Source organism: Neofelis nebulosa, chromosome 17 (genome assembly GCF_028018385.1).
Source record: "Neofelis nebulosa isolate mNeoNeb1 chromosome 17, mNeoNeb1.pri, whole genome shotgun sequence".
Classification (NCBI taxonomy): Eukaryota; Metazoa; Chordata; class Mammalia; order Carnivora; family Felidae; genus Neofelis; species Neofelis nebulosa.
Window position 1 is genome coordinate 11,805,766 of NC_080798.1, and position 17,681 is coordinate 11,823,446.

Here is a 17,681-nt window from a genome sequence, read left to right on the forward strand (position 1 = left end):
GAAAAAAAATAAAGTCGGCAGAGGGGGTGCACCAAGGCAGGGAGTGTTGCGGGAAATGTGGCTTTTGTCTGTCCAGCCTCCCAGTTTCCCTCTGGGGGACCACGGCACGAACCCCGCAGACGACCGAGCCCTGCGCGCCCCGCTCCCTGTGCCCACAACTCCCGCAGGGGGCGCCCACGATCAGCACCAGCAGAGAGCAGGCGAGTGTGGTGAACCCAGCTCTGGTTTATTAGAAAAGGTGTGAACAGAGTTGCACCGACAGGAAGAGCCCCTCCCTCACCCTCTGCCCACCCGTACCCCACACCCACACCGCCCCCGGGGGTTGTAGTGCCTCTCAGGGCGCAGCCTCAAGGGGCCTGGACAGCAGGGTCTCCAGAACCCTGGCTGCTCCCCGCCCCAGCTCCCTGATAGATTTATTGCACTTAAGAAAAAGAAAGCTCTGATTCTCTGCTCCCAGCTTCCCCACCCCCCCACCCCCAGCCCCGGCCCGCACCCCAGCTGGGGCTGCTCTCCGCATCTCCACCACCGCCACTCACCGCCCCTCCGCCCGGCCCTGTGCCCCGGGGCCACCGGGGGGCCACCCCGCCACCACCCGGGACTCCTGCCCGCCACAGGGCAAGCCGGGCCGAACAGGCCCTCTTGAAAAGGCGTCCAGCCTGGTGGCCGATGTCCTCGGAGACCTCCTCCTCCCATCCCCCCAGCCCAGAGCCTTCGAATGCCGGACACAGAGATACGAGTGCTTAAGTCAGGGCGGGGAGGGCACCCCCTGCAGCTCCTGCACTCCGTGTAGTGTTGTTGTGCGGGGCGGGGGCCCCCAGCAAGGCCCCCCACACCCCCGGCGGCCTGGGCCTCAGGGAGGCTGGGGGTGAAGGTGAGCAGATTCTCATGGCTCTGGCCTCAGCTCATCGAAGACTGACGGGAGGGGGGGAAAAGGAACTTGGGGAGGAGAGATTGGGGGAGGGCCCGTCAGAGCCAGGGGCTCTACTGCCAGCCCCCAAGCCCCTCCTCACCCCCAGCCCTCTGGGGCCCCTGCCTCACCTAAAGTGTCACAGTGTCTCCTGCCCAGAGTCCTGACTGGCTTCCAGAAGCAGCTCCTCGAGCTCCTTCTCGTTCTTGGAGCAGCTCAGCTCTGCAAGGGGAGGCGACAAAGGGCAGGCGACCTCCTGTCAGGCAGGCGGGGATGGGGGTTCCAGTCTGACCCCCAGGGCAGCACGGGTCTCGGGTACCAGTGAGACCGTTAGACTCCAGTTAACAGATCTGGCCTTGCTCCCTCCCAGGGAGAGCTGCCCCGGATCCGAGGGAAGAAAGGTGGGGGCCAAGGGTCAAGTCCTACTCTTTCCTACCCCTGTACGGGCCATTTTAAAGAAGAGAAAACTGAAGACTTCCGAGAGGCAGGTGCCTGCCTGGGGTCACACACAGCACCCAGGGCCCTTGGGCACCCTGCCCCAGAGCGGCACTCACCGTGTTCCAGGCCACAGCTGCCCGCCTTGGCCTCGGGCCCCGGGGGCGGCTCCGGGGGCAGTGCGAGGGCAAACTCGGGCTTTAGGCCGTTGGGCAGTGGTGGCCCTGACTGAGGCGGCTCCAGCTGCGACTGAGGCTCCGACACCCCCGGGTCCCGAGTGCTGACGGCCTCGGCTGGTGGCAGGGCAGGTGAGGCGGGCGGGGAGGCTGAGGCAGGTGGGGAGGGAGGACGAGGAGGGGCAGGGGAGGCGGGAGGGGCAGGGGAGGCGGGAGGGGCGGGAGGCACGGGGGGCTCTGCCCTCTCAGGTGGACTCTCCACCCGGGTCACCACAAACACTTTGTGGCCCCGGCCCGGGCTGGACACAGAAATGCGCTGCTCGGTGGGGGAGGAGGGGCTGCCTGGGGGGCTCCTGTCCCCAGGGCCCAGGGAGTCCGAGGGGGGCACCAGGGCGGGGCAGGGGGCCTCGGCCCTCTCCCCATCCTCCTCCTCAGAGTCTGATTCCGAGTCCGAGTCCGGCCCGGCGGCGGGGTCCGGGGCCCCGTTCTCCCGGGCCTTGGCGGCGGGCTCGTCCCCGGGCTCCTCGTCGGGCTGGGGCTCGGTGGCGGTGATCTCGGGCATGGAGGCCGACAGCTGCAGCTGCTGCTCCTTCTCCTCCTGCTCCCGAGCCAGCATGAAGTTCTGTCTGCAGCCGTTCTGGATCTCGGCGAGCAGCGCTTTCTGCGTCTCGATGAAGCTCTTCACCTGCAGGCGGAGCGGCCCGGCTAGGGCTCTGGCCGGCGGGGGGTGGGGGGGGGGGGACCCCCGGGCCAGCCCGGCCCGGCCCGCCCGCCAGAGGCCTCAGGGGAGGGCCCACTCAGCTCACCGCCTCCTTCTTGGGCTCACGGTCAAGGTCCAGGCGCAGCAGTGAGCGGTTCACCTTGAGGGCCAACGACAGTGCCATGAGCCCGCCCGTCTTGATCTCGTTCTCCCGAAGGTCCAGTCTCAGGAGGCGGGGGCTCTCGGCGATGAACTCGGCCACCGCCACCGCGCCTGGGAGGGGGACCGCAGGGGCTGGCCACGGGCTAGCCGCCCGCCAAGCCCGCGGGCGCCGCTCCCCTGGCCCGGCCCCGCGCCCTACCCTCGCACGTGAGCTTGGTGGCGGTCAGGCCCAGGCGCAGCACGCTGCGGTTGCTGATGAGGCCGTTCTTGAGGTTCCGCACGCCCTCGTTCCCGATGGGGTTGTGGCCCAGGTTCAGCGTCTCCAGGCTCTGTGTGTGCGGCTGCAGGGGGCGGGGCGTGACAGTGAGGCGAGGCCCCGAAGGCCGGTCAGGAAAGAGGCACACCGAGTGCTCCCTCTCCGGCAGCGTCGCCCGGACAATCCTGCTTCAGGCCAGGTCCTTCGCGTACTTAGAAGCGGCCCCGGCGCCAGCCGCCCTGTCCGCCCCCAGCCCCGGGCCCACTCCCTGCTGGCACCCGCGGGCCCAGGGCACAGACCTGGCCGTTGGTGATTCTTAACTTAGACGGGAGTCTTTGTATCCTGTGGGCTTGTTTTACATACCACGTATTTAAAAAACTTTTTTGGATGTTTATTTTTGAGAAACAGAGAGCACGAGCGGGGGAGGGGCAGAGAGAGAGGGAGACGCAGAATCCGAAGCGGGCTCCAGGCTCCGAGCTGTCAGCACAGAGCCCGACGCGGGGCCTGAACTCACAAACCACAGGATCATGATCTGAGCCGAAGTCAGTTGCTCAACGGACTGAGCCAGCCAGGCGCCCCGCACGTATTTATTTTAAAAGATTTAAAACGTACTGAAGGCTTCCAGAAAGAGTAACTTCCCATGCATAACATGTTCACCTTGTGCGAGTCATTGTGCTAGGCTACCGTGCTGGGCGCCAAGAGACAAGGGAAGCCAGAGCAAGGCTACTTTCCTCGGGACAACGAGGCCGTGGGAGCCGAAGGAGAGCTCAAGCAGCACGGAAAGGGCTCCTGCAAGGCTTCCTGAACTGCAGGAGGCGCCGGATCGGGGAAGACGACGGGGCTGAGAGGTGGCGGCGGACACGTGGGCGCCCTCCCCTCTCCCGGGTCCCACTCACCAGCGTCATGCCCAGGAAGGCCATGCCCGTGTGCGTGAGCTGGTTGTTCCACAGCACCAGGGTCTCCAGCCCCTTCTTCTGCTCCTTGAGACCCTCGCAGATGTAGGCCAGACCTGGAGGAGACCCGTGGGCGAGTCCCGCCTGTGGTCTAAGTGCCTCTCCCGGGGGCACCAGAGCCGCTGGCCAGTGAGAGCGCGGAACCCCGCCCCACAGGCTCAGGCCCAGCACACGACGGTGCCCTGTCCGCTTCAGGACCCTGCTCGAGTGTCGCCCTCGCGCCAGTCCACTGCCAGCCCACCACTGCTGCTCTGTTTTTCTCCAGAGCACATCTCACCGTCCGACAGACTCGGTAATCTGTTCATCTGTCTTGGCGGTGTCTCTCCCGAGGGCAGACACCTCTGTCTCACGGCTGTGAGCCCACAGGCAGCAGGCCCGGCACGTGCCAGCTGCTCAGTAACTGTGGCGTCCGGGCCCGGCCTCGACGCCCTGTGCCATTCCCCCAGCCCTCTCCTCCCACCGAGGCCAGGGGACCCCGCGCAACGGTAAAGAGGATGAAACGGACTTCCTCTCAGTAACCACTTCCTCCTCCTTCCCATTTACCCCCCAGCTCACCGTGGCCTCGTCTCCCCCCCGACATCCACCATCTAGCCTCTTTCCCACCTCGGGGCCTCTCGCACTTGCTGTTCCCCTGCCTGGATTCTTTTTCTAGGTCTTTAAAATGGCCGGTTCCAGTCTCTCTCCACATGGCCGCCCAGAGGCCCCCTCCCCACATCATCTTAAATAGCGTCTGGTTGGCCCCTTGTCCCAACAGCCTTGTTTCCTTCAGGGCACTTTTTCCAGGTGGTAATTATTTTAATTATCTGTTCAATACCTCGCTTCATCCTGCACGTCTCCGCTGAGCTGTCCCCTCCTCCAGGACGCCCTCCCTGGGCTCCCACAGCCCAGCCCTGCCCAGTCTGAGCGGTCACTGCCTGGGGATGTTCCCTCTTGGACCGGCAGCCCCAGGAGGGCAGGGCGGGGATCGTCCTGGCCACCGCTGTGTCTCCAGCACCGCGGGGGCACCTGGCTGGGCACACGGCGGCTGCTCGGTGGCTGGGGTGGGGCGGGCAGACCTCTCACACACCTGAGTCCAGCACGTGGTTGTTACGGAGGTCCAGGATCTGCAGGGAGCAGTTGAACTTGAGGAGGTTGCCCAGCTGGGCCGAGTCCTGCAGGCCGTTGAGCTTGTTGTCGGCCAAGTACAGCTCCCTCAGATTCACGTTCATCTTCAGCGCTGTGGCTGGGGGAGCACGGGCAGAGTGCCGTGACCGGCCAAGCCCCGGCGGGCACCCCGTCACTGCCCGGCGCCCCCGGCCCCCGAGCTCACCGAGCAGCATCAGCGGTCGCCCCGACAGGCTGGCGTTCTCCAGGTGCAGCACCGCGAGGCTGCTGCGGATGCGCAGGGCGCGGGCCACGAACGGTGCCGAGTGGTCCAGCAGGGGCGTGTTTCGGGCGTCCAGGTACTGCAGGCAGCTGGTCTGGTGGGGCAGGGGCGGGGCTGCGACAGCGGGCCCGGCCCTCCCTGCCCCCGGGGCATCTCCCGCCCCGCGGCCCAGTGGGCACCAGGGCCCCGTGAGGGAAGGCCCGGCCTGGAGCCCCGCGGGTGAGCCAGGAGGGGCCCCCAGGCTCCCCCGCGGCAGACGCCCCGCACGAGGGAAGGGGGTGGCAACCACAGCCACTTCCAAGGGGTATGTCGCGGGCAAGCGAAGGACGGGGGAAAGATGCGTGAGGGGAGGAAAAGGGGTCAGGGTTGGCCTGGGGCAGGGCACCCTTGGCACCGCTTTCCCACTAGCCTGGAAGCTGGGCACCGGCGCCCCACCGACGGCCCACGCCCCGAGGGCTCGGGAAGCCAGGTCCCAAGGGACAGGTGCCCCGGGAAAGCGCCTGGACCCCCCCTGTGCCCGAGCCCCTTCCACCCCGGGTACAGGTGAGGGGCACCCACCTTGCGCATCATGTGGGCCGCGGCCTGCCAGCCCCGGGTGCCGATGTGCTTGTTGAAGGAGATGTTGAGGTGGGTGGCCGACTCGTAGTATTCGATCATGTCGAAGAGGGCCGAGGCGCCCTGTGGCACACACAACGGCGTTTAGGCTCAGGTGGAGGCAGGCCCAGGAGGCTAGGAGGTGGGGGCCACGCGACTAAGGGAAGGGGAGAGCCCTGACGCTGCCCTGGCACCTCCGGGTTCCGGGAACCAACCCGCCCGCTCCTGCCGGACTCCGTCTGCTTTCTCTTACTCGCCACCACCCCCGAAGTCGGGCAGATCTGGTGCGTGAACAGGACAGGCCCTGGTGTTCCTGGGTCTCAGTTCTCCAGGAGCCCACCCACCGGGTCTCCCGGTGGCCTCCAAGTCTGGGAGGCGAGGACACCTAGGCCTAAATGGGGAGGCTGCTTTCTGAAGGTTTCTTAAACTCTCCCTTACAGGTGCCGTTAGCTCCAGCAGGGGTTCCTGAAAAGGTTTCCAGTGGTCACACGGCTGCCCCCACTAAGGCCCGGCTCCCCAAGTCCCTCCCTTGCGCCAAGTCCCCTGCCTTTGGGGTGGGTCTCTGACACCCCATTTTCTGGGCCCCACCCCAGAGCCCCAATATTCCTCACACCCGCTCTGGTCACACTGGCTGTGTCCCCATCTTGTCCTTCAAGAGGCCCTGCCCAGCTGTTGTCCAAGGAGGCTCTTTTGCTGCAGCGCCCCCTCCCCCCAAACCTCAGAGGGGCCAGAGGGCTCAGGGAACAGGTGAGGCGGTGGCAGGGGCTGCTCACATCTTCGTCCAGGTTTGTCTGCTCCAGGTCCACGACCTTGAACTGTAGCCTCTTGAAGACCTCTTCCAGGGCCTCACAGGTCTTGTAGTCGAGTTTCTCGCCTGGGACAAGACAGAGGGCCGGGCACGTCTAGTGCACCTGTGTGTGTATGTGTGCACTCGCGTGCCCCGGGGGGGGGGGGTGGGGGCCGGAAACGCGGGCTCCAGGCCAGGGGAGGCTTACCGCGCCTGCCTCACGTCAGGGGGGGCGCCTGCCCCTGCCCCGGCTAACCTTCTCTTCCCGCAGGACCTGCCAGCCCAGACCCACCCCACAAGGGTCCCAGCCTCTGTCCAGACACGTACCTTTCAGGTCCAGACAGTCAATGCGGTGCCCAAGATCTGTGAACTCCTGGGGGAACAGAGGGGATGGTGAAGACAGGAAGACACCCTCAGGAGCCAGGCTGGACCCTGACAGCGGGGCAGGCGGGGCTCTGATCTGGCTCCATTTCTGAGGTGGGGGCCGCGCGCAGGGCCTCAGAGAAGAGGGGCGGTTCTGCACCCACAGGGCCCGGGCCAGGCAGCCGGGGCACAGTCCCTCCGCCCCAGCTGGGCATCTCTGGGGTGGGCATCCCAGGCAGAAGGAGCAGCCAGCACAAAGGCTGTGAAGCAGGTGCTGAGGCAGGGAAGGCTGACAGGCCTGGGGGTGAAGGCCAGGCCCCAGGCCCCACAGAGCAAGCGGTCAGGTGTGGGCCTGCTGGGGGTCACGTTCTGTTCTCGGGGCTCCACACACATTAATCCGTGGGGCGGGTGCTGTGACAAAACCATGGGCAGACTAAAGGCTCAGGGCCAGCCTTTGCTAAAGTCACTTGCTAGTGAGGGACAGGCTTGGTCGGAACCAGATGGTGGGCTCCAGGACCCACACTCTTGGCCACCACGCAGAGTGACTGTCTCTCCCTGGAGCTGCCGACAAGCCCTTCTGGAATTCTCCCAGAAACCCTTAAACCCAGTGAGCAGGAAGTCCCTAGCTGGATGGCAAGAGTGACTGCTCACAGTAATGCTAAGGGAACAACAACCCTGGAAACAAGCAACCTTGGAACATTCTGGAATGACCCATCCAGAGAGAGGACAGGCACCTTGTGGCACATGGCTACAGGGGGAACACGCCACAGGCACAGGAGTGCCCCGTTCACATAAAAACGGAAGGTACCCTGTGTCTGTGTAACTCTGGATAGTGAACTGCCCTCTCACAAACGCAGCACAGCAAAGGCCAGAGGACAAAGCCCCCAAGCTATCAACAGTGGGACTCCTGGGAAATGAGACCTAAGAAGTGAAAGGTGGATTTTGTTTGTGCCTATAATATTTTAATTACAAAAAAAATCAGACACGGGCCGGTGGGTGGCTCAGTCGGCTGGGCGTTCGGCTCTTGGTTTCAGCCTGGGTCACGATCTCACGGTCTGTGGGGTCGAGCCTGGCATCAGGCTCTGGGCCAACAGTGCGGGACCTGCTTGGGATTCTCTTTGTCCCCCTCTCTCTCTGCCCCTCCCAACTTGTGCTCTTTCTCAAACTAAATAAACTTTAAAAAAAAATCAGACAACGTATATATTGAACAGAGAATATAAAGAATAAACGTGCACGTTTCCCCTGGGGAAGAGAATTTCTTTGGGGAGTGATAGATATTTGAAATTCTTATTTTTTTCTTTTTTATTATCTTTAAATGTTTATTTTTGAGAGAGAGAATGCGCGTGCGCGTGGGGGAGGGGCAGAGAGAGAGGGAGGCGCAGACTCTGAAGCAGCCTCCAGGCTGTCGCACAGAGCCCGACGCGGGGCTCGATCTCACGAACCGTGACATCATGACCTGAGCTCAAGTCGGACGCTTAACCCACTGAGCCACCCAGGCGCCCACATTCTCACTTTATATAGTTCCATACTGTTTAAATATTCATGAAGAGGGGCACCTGGGTGGCTCAGTCGGTTGAGCGGCCGGCTTCGGCTCAGGTCATGATCTCACAGTCCGTGAGTTCGAGCCCCGCGTCGGGCTCTGTGCTGACAGCTTAGAGCCTGGAGCCTGTTTCAGATTCTGTGTCTCCCTCTCTCTGACCCTCCCCCGTTCATGCTCTGTCTCTCTCTGTCTCAAAAATAAATAAACGTTAAAAAAAAAATTAAAAAATATTCATGAAGAGCCCGATTGCTTTCACAACCGAACAGAGGATTTTCAAGGATGTATTCACACGGGCCCTGGGCTGGGCGGCCAGGCTGGGCAGTGCTTTGTGCACCGTCTCCTGCGCGGGGCAGGCAGAGGGGCCCAGAGGCTGCTGGGGGCCAGAAGGAGCCCGGCCTCCTCTCCCCACTTCCCCCACCCGGGTACCTGGAGCTGCCGGAGGAGCTTCGGGATCTGTCTGCAGTTCAGCTTCTGGCAGGCCTGCTTGTAGGCACCAATGACCTCATCCACGGTCACGTTCTGGGCTGCGGGCACAGAGGACCCGGGCCTGTGACTCCCCACACCCCAGGCCCCCTCCACCCCCTCCCACCCCCGGGCCTCTGCCAGCGCTCCCTTCCCCCCACGCCAAGCCTCCACAATAAAATGCCCCTCCCAACGACCCACTGGGTTCTGTCTTCCGTTCAAGGGCCCTCGCTGCCACCGCCGCCCCGAGGTGCAGCCAAACGAGCCACGCCTTCCCTCCACGTCTCCCCACGGCTCCTCGAGCAGCTTCACACAAACATCACGCAGCTAGTATCACAAAATTTCTCTGCTTGTCATTCGTCTCCCCCACCAGATGGGGAGCCCCGAAAGGGCAGGGCTGGGTCTATCTTTGTGACCACCTTGTCCCCACGCTGCCCAGCCTAGGGCCAGGGCCCAGAGCAGGTGTTCAGTTTGTGGTTTTGTTTTGTTTTGTTTTTGTGGATAAGAGAATGAATCTGTACTTTGGTGCTATGAGGAAGCTGAGCCCAGAGAGGTGAAGCACCTTGCCCAAGGTCGCACAGCTGGTAAGTGGTGGAGCCAGGGACTGAACTCCGCTCTTAACTGTGATGCACGTGGCCTCCCAGACTCCCCACTCCTGAAACACCCTCAACAGCAAAACGTTCCCCAACGGCTACTTAGTGCCGGGCCTCGTCCCAGAGACACAGCAGCCGTCAGAGCAGACCGGGCACGGCCCTGTGTCCAGGGTAACAGCAGCGGCTCACAGAATGAAGGGATGTAGCCCAAACCCAACAGCGGCCCGGCACAGTCCCGGGGAAGCCCGGGGCCAGCCACCGCGCCCCAGGCAAGGCTGGCCTCTCGGTCTGCACGGCTTTGCCTTCTGTGGATATCGCACTAAAATGGAGATAAACAGTACGTGGCCCTTTGCGGCTAGCCTCTTTCGTGGAGCATAAAGGATTTTGAGTTTTGCCCCTTTACCGTGCTGCACACGCGTTACACAGTCTGTTCGTCCATTCACTGGATGAGACATTTGTGTTCTTTTCGGTTTCTATGACGTACTGGATTCTGCCCCAGGGCAGCCAGGGAACAGGAGGCTCCGAGCAGGGGAGGGACGGAGTCAGGCCGAGAAGTCGATGCAGGACAGAGTCCTACACTTGGCTCCGGAACCCCATTCTCTCCGCTGTGCTGGGTGGGGGTGGGGCGCTGGAAGAAACTGACGCAGGCCCCGGCTGAGCCCTCACTGAGCCCTCACTACAGGCGGCCAGCAGCCTCCCCAGCGCATCACCTTCCCGCAGATCTGGTGAGGGAGCTCTCCCCGGGCAGGGGGAGGGGGGAGAGAGGAGGTGGGGGCAGGAGCTGGCCCTGCCAGGGAAGGCAGCCCTTGGGACTTGGGCCGCTGCCTCCGGGAGTCCCACCCAGCTGGGTCCACTGAGCCCCCAGGGTTCCACAAACCTGAGTGAGGAAAAGGGACATCTCTACTTTCACTAAGTGAACTGAAATGAGATTGAGCCTTTCCTTCAATTATATAGCTTGGGCAACAGAGAGAGAGAGAGAGAGAGAGAGAGAGAGAGAGAGTGAGTGAGAGAGAGAAGCATTTAGCAGCCCTGTGACTGTGTCATCAACTGCAATGACAGGTGCTTCCACGTCACGCAGGAGCCCCTGCAGACTGTGACGGCTCCTCGCTACCTCCTGTTATTTTATGTGCCAGGGAGGAAGAACAGAAATACTGGATTACAAGTTTAAAAAATCTCCAGCTGACTGTATTTTAATTGGTATCCTTTGTAACCCGACTTTATTTTTCGCCTTTAAAAGTCATCACTCCAGTGCCTGGTTGGCTCAGACGGTGGAGCACGCGACTCCTGATCTCAGGGTTGTGAGTTCAAGCCCCATGTTGGGTGTAGGGCTTACTTAAAAAAAAATTTTGTTTTTTTCAATCACCATTCTGAAAAGTGGTGCGCGGGCTTCAACTAGGCAGCCAAAGGGCAAAAAGTGCTCCCCTGGACAAGCTTGCTTCAAGAAAAGGCCCCTAGGCCAAGGCTGGGTTGGCCTGGGCACATCAGACGGGGATGAGGGCCTGAGCACACGTGGGGCCATCAGTAGCAGCTCTCAGGGCCCCAGACAGCCTACAGGAAATAAGCCTCCTAAGCAACCTCTCAAGCTGCCATCAGTCCTTGAGGTGTTCAGTTCTGACATCCCTTCCTCCAGGAAGCCCTTCCTGACCGTCCAGGCTGGGCCAGGCTCCTCCCCTTCTAGCTCCACCCTCCCAGCCCTGCCTGCTGGGTCGATCTGCGTTGCGAGGAGCCCCCTGAGAAGCTTGAAGCCCGGGGTCTCGAACCCGGCCTCCTCCACACCAGCCACAGCTGCCGTCTGGCCACCCCTTCAGCCAGGGGTCCCTGGGGTATACATGCAGCACGGCCTCACCCAAGGTCACAGCCAGGGCTCAGAGAGGTCGCATCCGCCCACTCACTTACAGAAGGGGAAACAGAGCAGGAGGCAGGGCTGGACGGACTCGGAGAAGTGGGAGAGCCCCCAGGGCCCAGAATGACTGGGCGCCCTCTGCTGGTAGGAACGACAACTGCAGCTTGTCATTCTCTGATGCTGGGACACACTTTCGGGGGTGGGGGTGGGGGTGGGGGACGGCCCAGGGGAAAGACACTAAAGGCACAAGAGCGCGGGGATTCGGTCAGTCCACAGCAGCCTGAGGGCACCCCTGCCCCACCTCGGTTACCCCAACATCGCCAGCGGCACGCCCCGAGGCCCGGCACGGCGCCGGCAGGCTCGGAGTGACCTTACATGTGGGGGCTTCAGGCGCGTGTTAAGAAAAAGAAACTACCGCGAATTGCTTGCGAATGATGAGATGAAACGTATTCAAAAAAAAAAAAAAAAAAGAACCAATTTAAGAAAAACTGGTAAGGAAGCGGCAGTACGGGGGTCCGGAGAAGTAGCAGCATTTACACAGCACTTCTTTCCGCTGGGCCCGGCGCCGCCCCGAGCACTTCAGAAGCCAGCGGAACCGGACTGGCCCCTCCACACACCTGCTCTTCTGTGACGCCGTGGCCAAACGGTCAAGGGGAGAACACGGCGGAGGCCTGGCGTCCGCGGACGGAGAGAGACAGAGCTTCCCAGACCCCGCGCGGGGCCTCCAGCCTTGGGTCATCCGCCCCAAGACCTAAGACTTCCACAACCTTAAGGAACCGCACGGGCATCGCCACGGCACGAACGGGGGGGGGGGGGGGCGAGTCAGCGGGCTCAGCAGTCACCCCGCAGGGGCCTGGAGGCCTCCCCAGAGGCCGCAGACGCCCCGAGGCGCTGGGCCCAGGGGACGGGGGAGCAGGGCCGCAGAGCGGTAAAGGCGCAACTGCTGTCTGAGTGACCAGGGCAAGAGTCCTTGCTGCCTCCCTCCTGGCCCTCCTGGGTAGGGCTCCCGAGTCTCCACCTGAGACACCGGGTCCCGCAAAGCGGTTAAGAACACAGGCTGTGGGGGACACCTGGGTGGCTCGGTTGGTTAGACGGCCGACTTGGGCTCTCAGGCCACGATCCCGACGTCCATGAGTTCGAGCCCTGCGTCGGGCTCTATGCTGACAGCTCAGAGCCTGCTTCCAATTCTGTGTCCCCTCTCTCTCTGCCCCTCCCTGACTCGTGATCTCTCTCGCTGTCTTAAAAATAAATGTTAAAAAAAAATTAAAAAAAAAAAAGAAACAGGCCCTGAGGCCACCAGGGTGGCTCAGTCGGTTGAGCGTCTGACTTCCGCTCAGGTCATGATCTCACAGTTTGTGAGTTCAAGCCCCGCATCGGGTTCTGTGCTGACAGCTCAGAGCCTGGAGCCCGCTTTGGTGTCTGTGTCTCCCTCTCTCTCTGCCCCTCTCCCACTCGTACTCTGTCTCTCTCAAAAATAAATAAAAACATTAAAAAAAAAAGAAAGAATAAATAAACATTAAAAAAACAAGACAAAACACAACACAGGCTCTGGAGCCACAGTGCCTGGGGTTGGATCCTGACTCCTTTTTTTTTTTTTTTTTTTTAAATTTTTTTTTTTCAACTTTTTTTTTTATTTATTTATTTTTGGGACAGAGAGACAGAGCATGAACGGGGGAGGGGCAGAGAGAGAGGGAGACACAGAATCGGAAACAGGCTCCAGGCTCCGAGCCATCAGCCCAGAGCCCGACGCGGGGCTCGAACTCACGGACCGCGAGATCGTGACCTGGCTGAAGTCGGACGCTTAACCGACTGCGCCACCCAGGCGCCCCAACCTGACTCCTAATTTAAAACTCTTGTGACTTCGAGGGGTTTCTGGGTGGCTCAGTCGGATGAACATCTAGCTGACTCTCGATTTCAGCTCAGGTCATGATCTCACGGTTCCTGAGTTTGAGCCTTGCCTCGGGCTCCATACTGACAGTGTGGAGCCTCCTTGGCATTCTCTTTCTCTCTCTCTCAAAATAAATAAGCTTCAAAAAACAAACTAACTAACTCTGCCTCTGAGCAAAGCGATTTAACCTCTGTGCCTCAATCGCCTTACCCGTAAAATGGGAGGAGGGTGACTAACTCCTCAGGTAACTGGTGATTGAGTGAGTACAAGTTCATCCCTCAGACCAGGGCTTGGCCAACTCACGGGTGCACATTAAACACCAGCCATCACTGTCGTGTCGCCCCCACTGAAAAGGAGGGACGCAGGAAAGGCATACAGGCACCTGTCCCTTATGGAATGGTTGGTGAGACTGGGCGCACACATGTATGTAGGGGGGAGGAAGGGGGGCAGGCGTGCGCATGCGTGTCTGTGTGTGTGTCTCAGGTCAGGGCTCAGACGTGTTCACTCAGCTCCCAAGTCCAATGCCCTGGAAGTCCCACTCAAGCAGCGGCTGGAGTTCAAGTGGTCGTCAGAGGAGGGGACGGTGACGAACGAGGAAGAGAGTGTGCGTGCGTGCCAGGAAAGGTATATCCAGAGGTTGTAAGAAACCCCGCGCTCAGTCCTTGTCCTGGTGAGGCTGCGGCAAACGAGTGTGGCCACCTCTTCGCCTCTCTGGAAGGGGCATCGGCAGGGTCTCGGGAGATGAGGAACGTGAGGGCACTCGCTAAGAGGCCGCACAGAGCCAGAGGTGACTGAGCAGGAGCCGCGACTGGACAAAGAGGACGCGGAAGGTGGTGGCCACCACTCCCGGGTCCTGGGAAGTCACTGTGTGTGAGGCGCGACGCCGGGCACTTTCTAGGCACAGGTTCACTTAGCCAGCTTGGAGACGCGAGGCTGGCACAGTTACGACCCCATTTTCTACTAAGGGGAGGCCGGCCCAGAGAGCGCGCGTCGTCTGTGCAAGGGCCCGGAGCCAGGACTGGCAGGACTGGAACACACGTCCAGATCCGCACTGGTCTGAAACCAGAGCATGGCTGCTTCTACTACTTTGGCCTGAGGAGGAAGGTACCAGGGGCAGAGGCAGGCTGTGGGGGACCCCTGGGCGCGGGGTGGGACAAGGCATCAGCTCTGGGGAGGGAGGCTGCCGTGTGGCAGCTGGCAGGCGGGGTCTCCCGCAGGGGTGAGGCTCTGCGGCACGCCCCAGCAGTTGGTGCCAGTCTCCCAGGAAGAGGCTGTGGGGCCCGCGGAGCCTGCCTCCCCCCTCCCAGCTGCTACAGCCCTCACAAAGGGAGGGAGAGAAACCCGACCCAGGCATCAGGTGACAGGCAGAGAGACATCTGTCTGGTCCCTCGCTCTTGTCTGCACATACTTGCGAAGGCACCCACGAGATGCAAGGAGAGGCTGGGCACCAGGGGGCGGCAATGACTCAGGCCATCCCTGCCAGCCTGGAGCTGGTGGGAGAGAGAAGACACAGTCATCCAAGTGGGAGTCAAAAACCAGGAAGCCAGTGTCGGGAGAGAGGGAAGGGGACAAGGCAGATATGAACAGAGCAGTGGGCAGCGGCCCCTGGGAGAGGTAGGTGTGACAGAGTGAGAGCAGGCATGGCAAGATCCAGGACACCAGGAGGCAGCGCATGGGAGGCAGGCGGGGGGCAGCGAGGGCTCGGCCCCCTGCATGAGACAGGAGCCCCCAGGGCTGGGCACAGGGCAGTGATGGGAGCTCCTGGTGCCGTCCCAGGATCCCAGTGGGACTAACCACATTACCTCCGATCTCCACTGTCCTCCCCAAAGGTTCCAAGAGTGGACAGTGGCCTGTCCCTAGCCGCTGTCACAGGGACTGGCTGAGGCAGACCCTTATAGAAGCAGCCACAGCCAGTCACAGGGACTAAGCTGGAACTGTCCAGAAGGAAGGGCTCTCCTCTGCAGGGGCGGGGCTGAGGTTACCTCTCATTTCTGGAGCTGCTGGTGGCCATCCTGGCATCCACCAGGAGGAGAGGGCCTCCTGAGCCGACTCAGAGGAAAGGTGAGCTCAGACATTTGAGACCCTGGACCCAGCCGGGCCTGAAGCCTATTTAGGAGGACGCCTCGGGTCCATAAGCCAACAAGTTCTCCCTTTCTGCTTCAGCCCCTTGGAGTTCGGCTTCTAATCCGGGACAATTCCAAGTTAGGTGGCCTCTGGCCGTCCGCCCGGTGAACACCTCCTGAGGCCTGTCACATGCCAAGCTCGGTGCTGCAAGGGGAGAAAGGGGCGACTCCGACCCGGTCCCTGCCCTCCAGGGGTTCTTGTTGGTGGAGGCGGCCGTGCCCTAAGAGGGCTCTGTGAACGTTCCAGACCGAGCTAAGATGAGGCAGTCAGAAGGGAGCCAGCTCTCAGAGGCCCCTTCTTTCTCCCTGGGCTCTGTGCTCCAGCCTCACCCACGACATCTCAGCCCCGCCCATTTTGAGTTGTCACTGTCTGGACACAGGCCTGTCTCCCACCCACCAGACTGGGAGCCCTGGGAAGACAGGGGAGGGGCAGGGGGGGTCCAGGCTGTGTCCCCAACACTGCCCTGCATGGGGGCCAGGCGCATGAGGGGCTGACAGACAGATGAAGGGGCTCACACCTGGCCGTTGTGCTAGGCCCCAAAGCGGACAGGGGCTCTGAGCAGGAGGGGCCCACCTGTCCCGGCGGGAGACACTATTGCGGAGGCCAGGACGAGGGCCTCCCGGACCAGGAAGCCTGAAGGGAGGAGAGGGGCGCCGGGGCGCAGGCCCTGCCAGCAACTACCCACCTTGTGACAGAGCGCTCCTTGCACAGAACAGCAGGAACTCTTTAGTTCGTCTGCTTCCCCACCAGGTGCTCCGCCAGACAACGTGCACAGAACCGTTCGTCCTCGTCACAATCCCGCAGAGGGGACATCTCTGGCCCACTACCCACTACGCAGAGAAGGAAACCTCCCGTAACGCTGAATGCTCTCCTGAGGTCATGAAGCAGGGAAGAGGCAGAGGGAGGGTCAAAGCCGGGACAGGACGGTCCCTGTCCTCCCTTGAGGTCCTCAGGCCCTCAGCTTCAGGCTGGACTGATGGGTGTGAGGGCCCAGAAACGCAGCCTTCTCTAACATCGGGCAGGGAGGCTGCCGGAGGGATTCATCTTTCTCTTTGGAGTTTCTTGGATCTACAGAGCCGGTCTTGTCCCTCAGTAGCACCTCTGGGGCTCCTCACGGTGCCTGCTGAGACCTGAGTGGCTGCAGTGGTTGAGCCTGAGACGTATCGGTGCGGGACCAGCCCGGTGTGCTCCTGCCCCCTGGGCCGGCCTTCTCCCCTCCCCACAAGTCCCCCCAAAAAGCAGCCACCAATCCCCACTGGCCCTGTCCCAGAGCCTCCCTGCACGGTGAGGGAGACAAAGCAGGAAGCAATCACAGAACAGCCGCATAGGGTAGGGAGGGAACATGGAAGCGGGGAGGATGGGCAGACTGGGATCTGCTGGAAGAGAACACATGGAAAAGTCTCACAGAGAAGGACTTGAAGAGAGACGGCAGAGAGAAAGGCAACCTGGCCAGAGGGAATGTTGGGAACAGGTACAGGCATGGGGACTGCACAATGCACGTGGGCAGGAAGCCACACGATCAGGAGGGCCCAGGGGGGTGTGAGAAGAGGGGGTTTGGCAAAGACGCTGGGGGGGGGGCACCCATGGAGGGTCTCAGTCAGGGAGCATGGGACAGGGGTATCATCCTAGAGACGTGGGTGGCAAAGCCCACACACAGAAGAGGCAGGAGAGCAGAAGTGGCTCAGTGGTCAAGGTCCCCACTCAATCCTTGTCCGCGACAGAGCCATCTATTCACAAGGCCTCAGGGCCTCTGTACCTGCCGCCCCTCTGCCCAGAGTGCGCTTGCACCTCCTGCCTCGGTGGTCCTCTCCCTCCCCACCTGCAAATCTCTGCTCCAGCGTCACCTCGTCAGAGGCCTTCCCTGATCGCCCTACGCAAACAGTCCCCTTTGTCCATCCCTGCGTCCTGCTTCATTCTCTGTGTGGTACTTTTCACGACCCAACAAAGCTTTATAATCTGTCTGCTTAATTACATGCAATGAGGGGAAGGATTTCACTGCTTCTGTTCAGTCAAGTATCCCCAGAAGGGTATGCACTGGGCACACAGTAGGTGCTCAATAAACATTTGTTGATGGAACAAACGAACAGAGGTGGGGAGAAGAGTGGGAAGAGTGGGTCTCTGGAGTCTGAGTCCCCGCTTCCATGCAGGCCAGCTGAGCTGGATGAACTTGGGAAAGGGTCCTTCTCTCTTGGGCGCCCCGCAGGCAGGCAGGGAGGACGTACCTGCAGGGAGGTCACGGACGGGCATGCTTAGCCCAGAGCTGACCAGGGCGAGTGCCCTCCAAGCATCTTGACCAGGCATCCAGTCCTCCCCGCGCTCCTGAAATGCCACACACAACCCTCCGATGGCCTGGGCTGCCCCCAGGTGGGGCAGGGGGCAGGACAGCGGCAGGGCGACACAAGGCCGCCTAGAGCCTGACACAGGGAAGAGGTAGAGAGCACCCCCAAAGCTTTCTGAGGGGCCCTGTGCGCCCGAGGCCCCACCACCTCTGCAGTCCCCGTCCCCCGCAAAGCCAGGTACATTACGCTGCCC

At 61.6% G+C, this 17,681-nt stretch overlaps 1 protein-coding gene across 2 annotated transcripts in view; it reads right to left on the bottom strand.

The window, feature by feature from the left end:
* Window positions 1–277: 277 nt before the first annotated feature.
* Window positions 278–17,681, bottom strand: part of PPP1R37 (protein phosphatase 1 regulatory subunit 37) — a 42,580-nt gene continuing 25,176 nt past the window's right edge. The window contains exons 2-13 of one of the 2 annotated variants that reach the window (XM_058709796.1): window positions 8,666–8,763; window positions 6,664–6,709; window positions 6,323–6,423; window positions 5,514–5,633; window positions 4,899–5,049; window positions 4,656–4,811; window positions 3,533–3,645; window positions 2,580–2,721; window positions 2,325–2,491; window positions 1,462–2,203; window positions 1,039–1,129; window positions 278–912 (exon numbers count right to left, since the gene is read on the bottom strand). In XM_058709796.1, coding sequence (XP_058565779.1) covers window positions 1,047–1,129; window positions 1,462–2,203; window positions 2,325–2,491; window positions 2,580–2,721; window positions 3,533–3,645; window positions 4,656–4,811; window positions 4,899–5,049; window positions 5,514–5,633; window positions 6,323–6,423; window positions 6,664–6,709; window positions 8,666–8,763 — 1,919 coding nt within the window. In that variant the 3' untranslated portion in view covers window positions 278–912; window positions 1,039–1,046. Of the gene's footprint in view, window positions 937–1,038; window positions 1,130–1,461; window positions 2,204–2,324; window positions 2,492–2,579; window positions 2,722–3,532; window positions 3,646–4,655; window positions 4,812–4,898; window positions 5,050–5,513; window positions 5,634–6,322; window positions 6,424–6,663; window positions 6,710–8,665; window positions 8,764–17,681 lie in introns of both variants that reach the window. The other variant, XM_058709795.1, reaches the window with a different exon arrangement.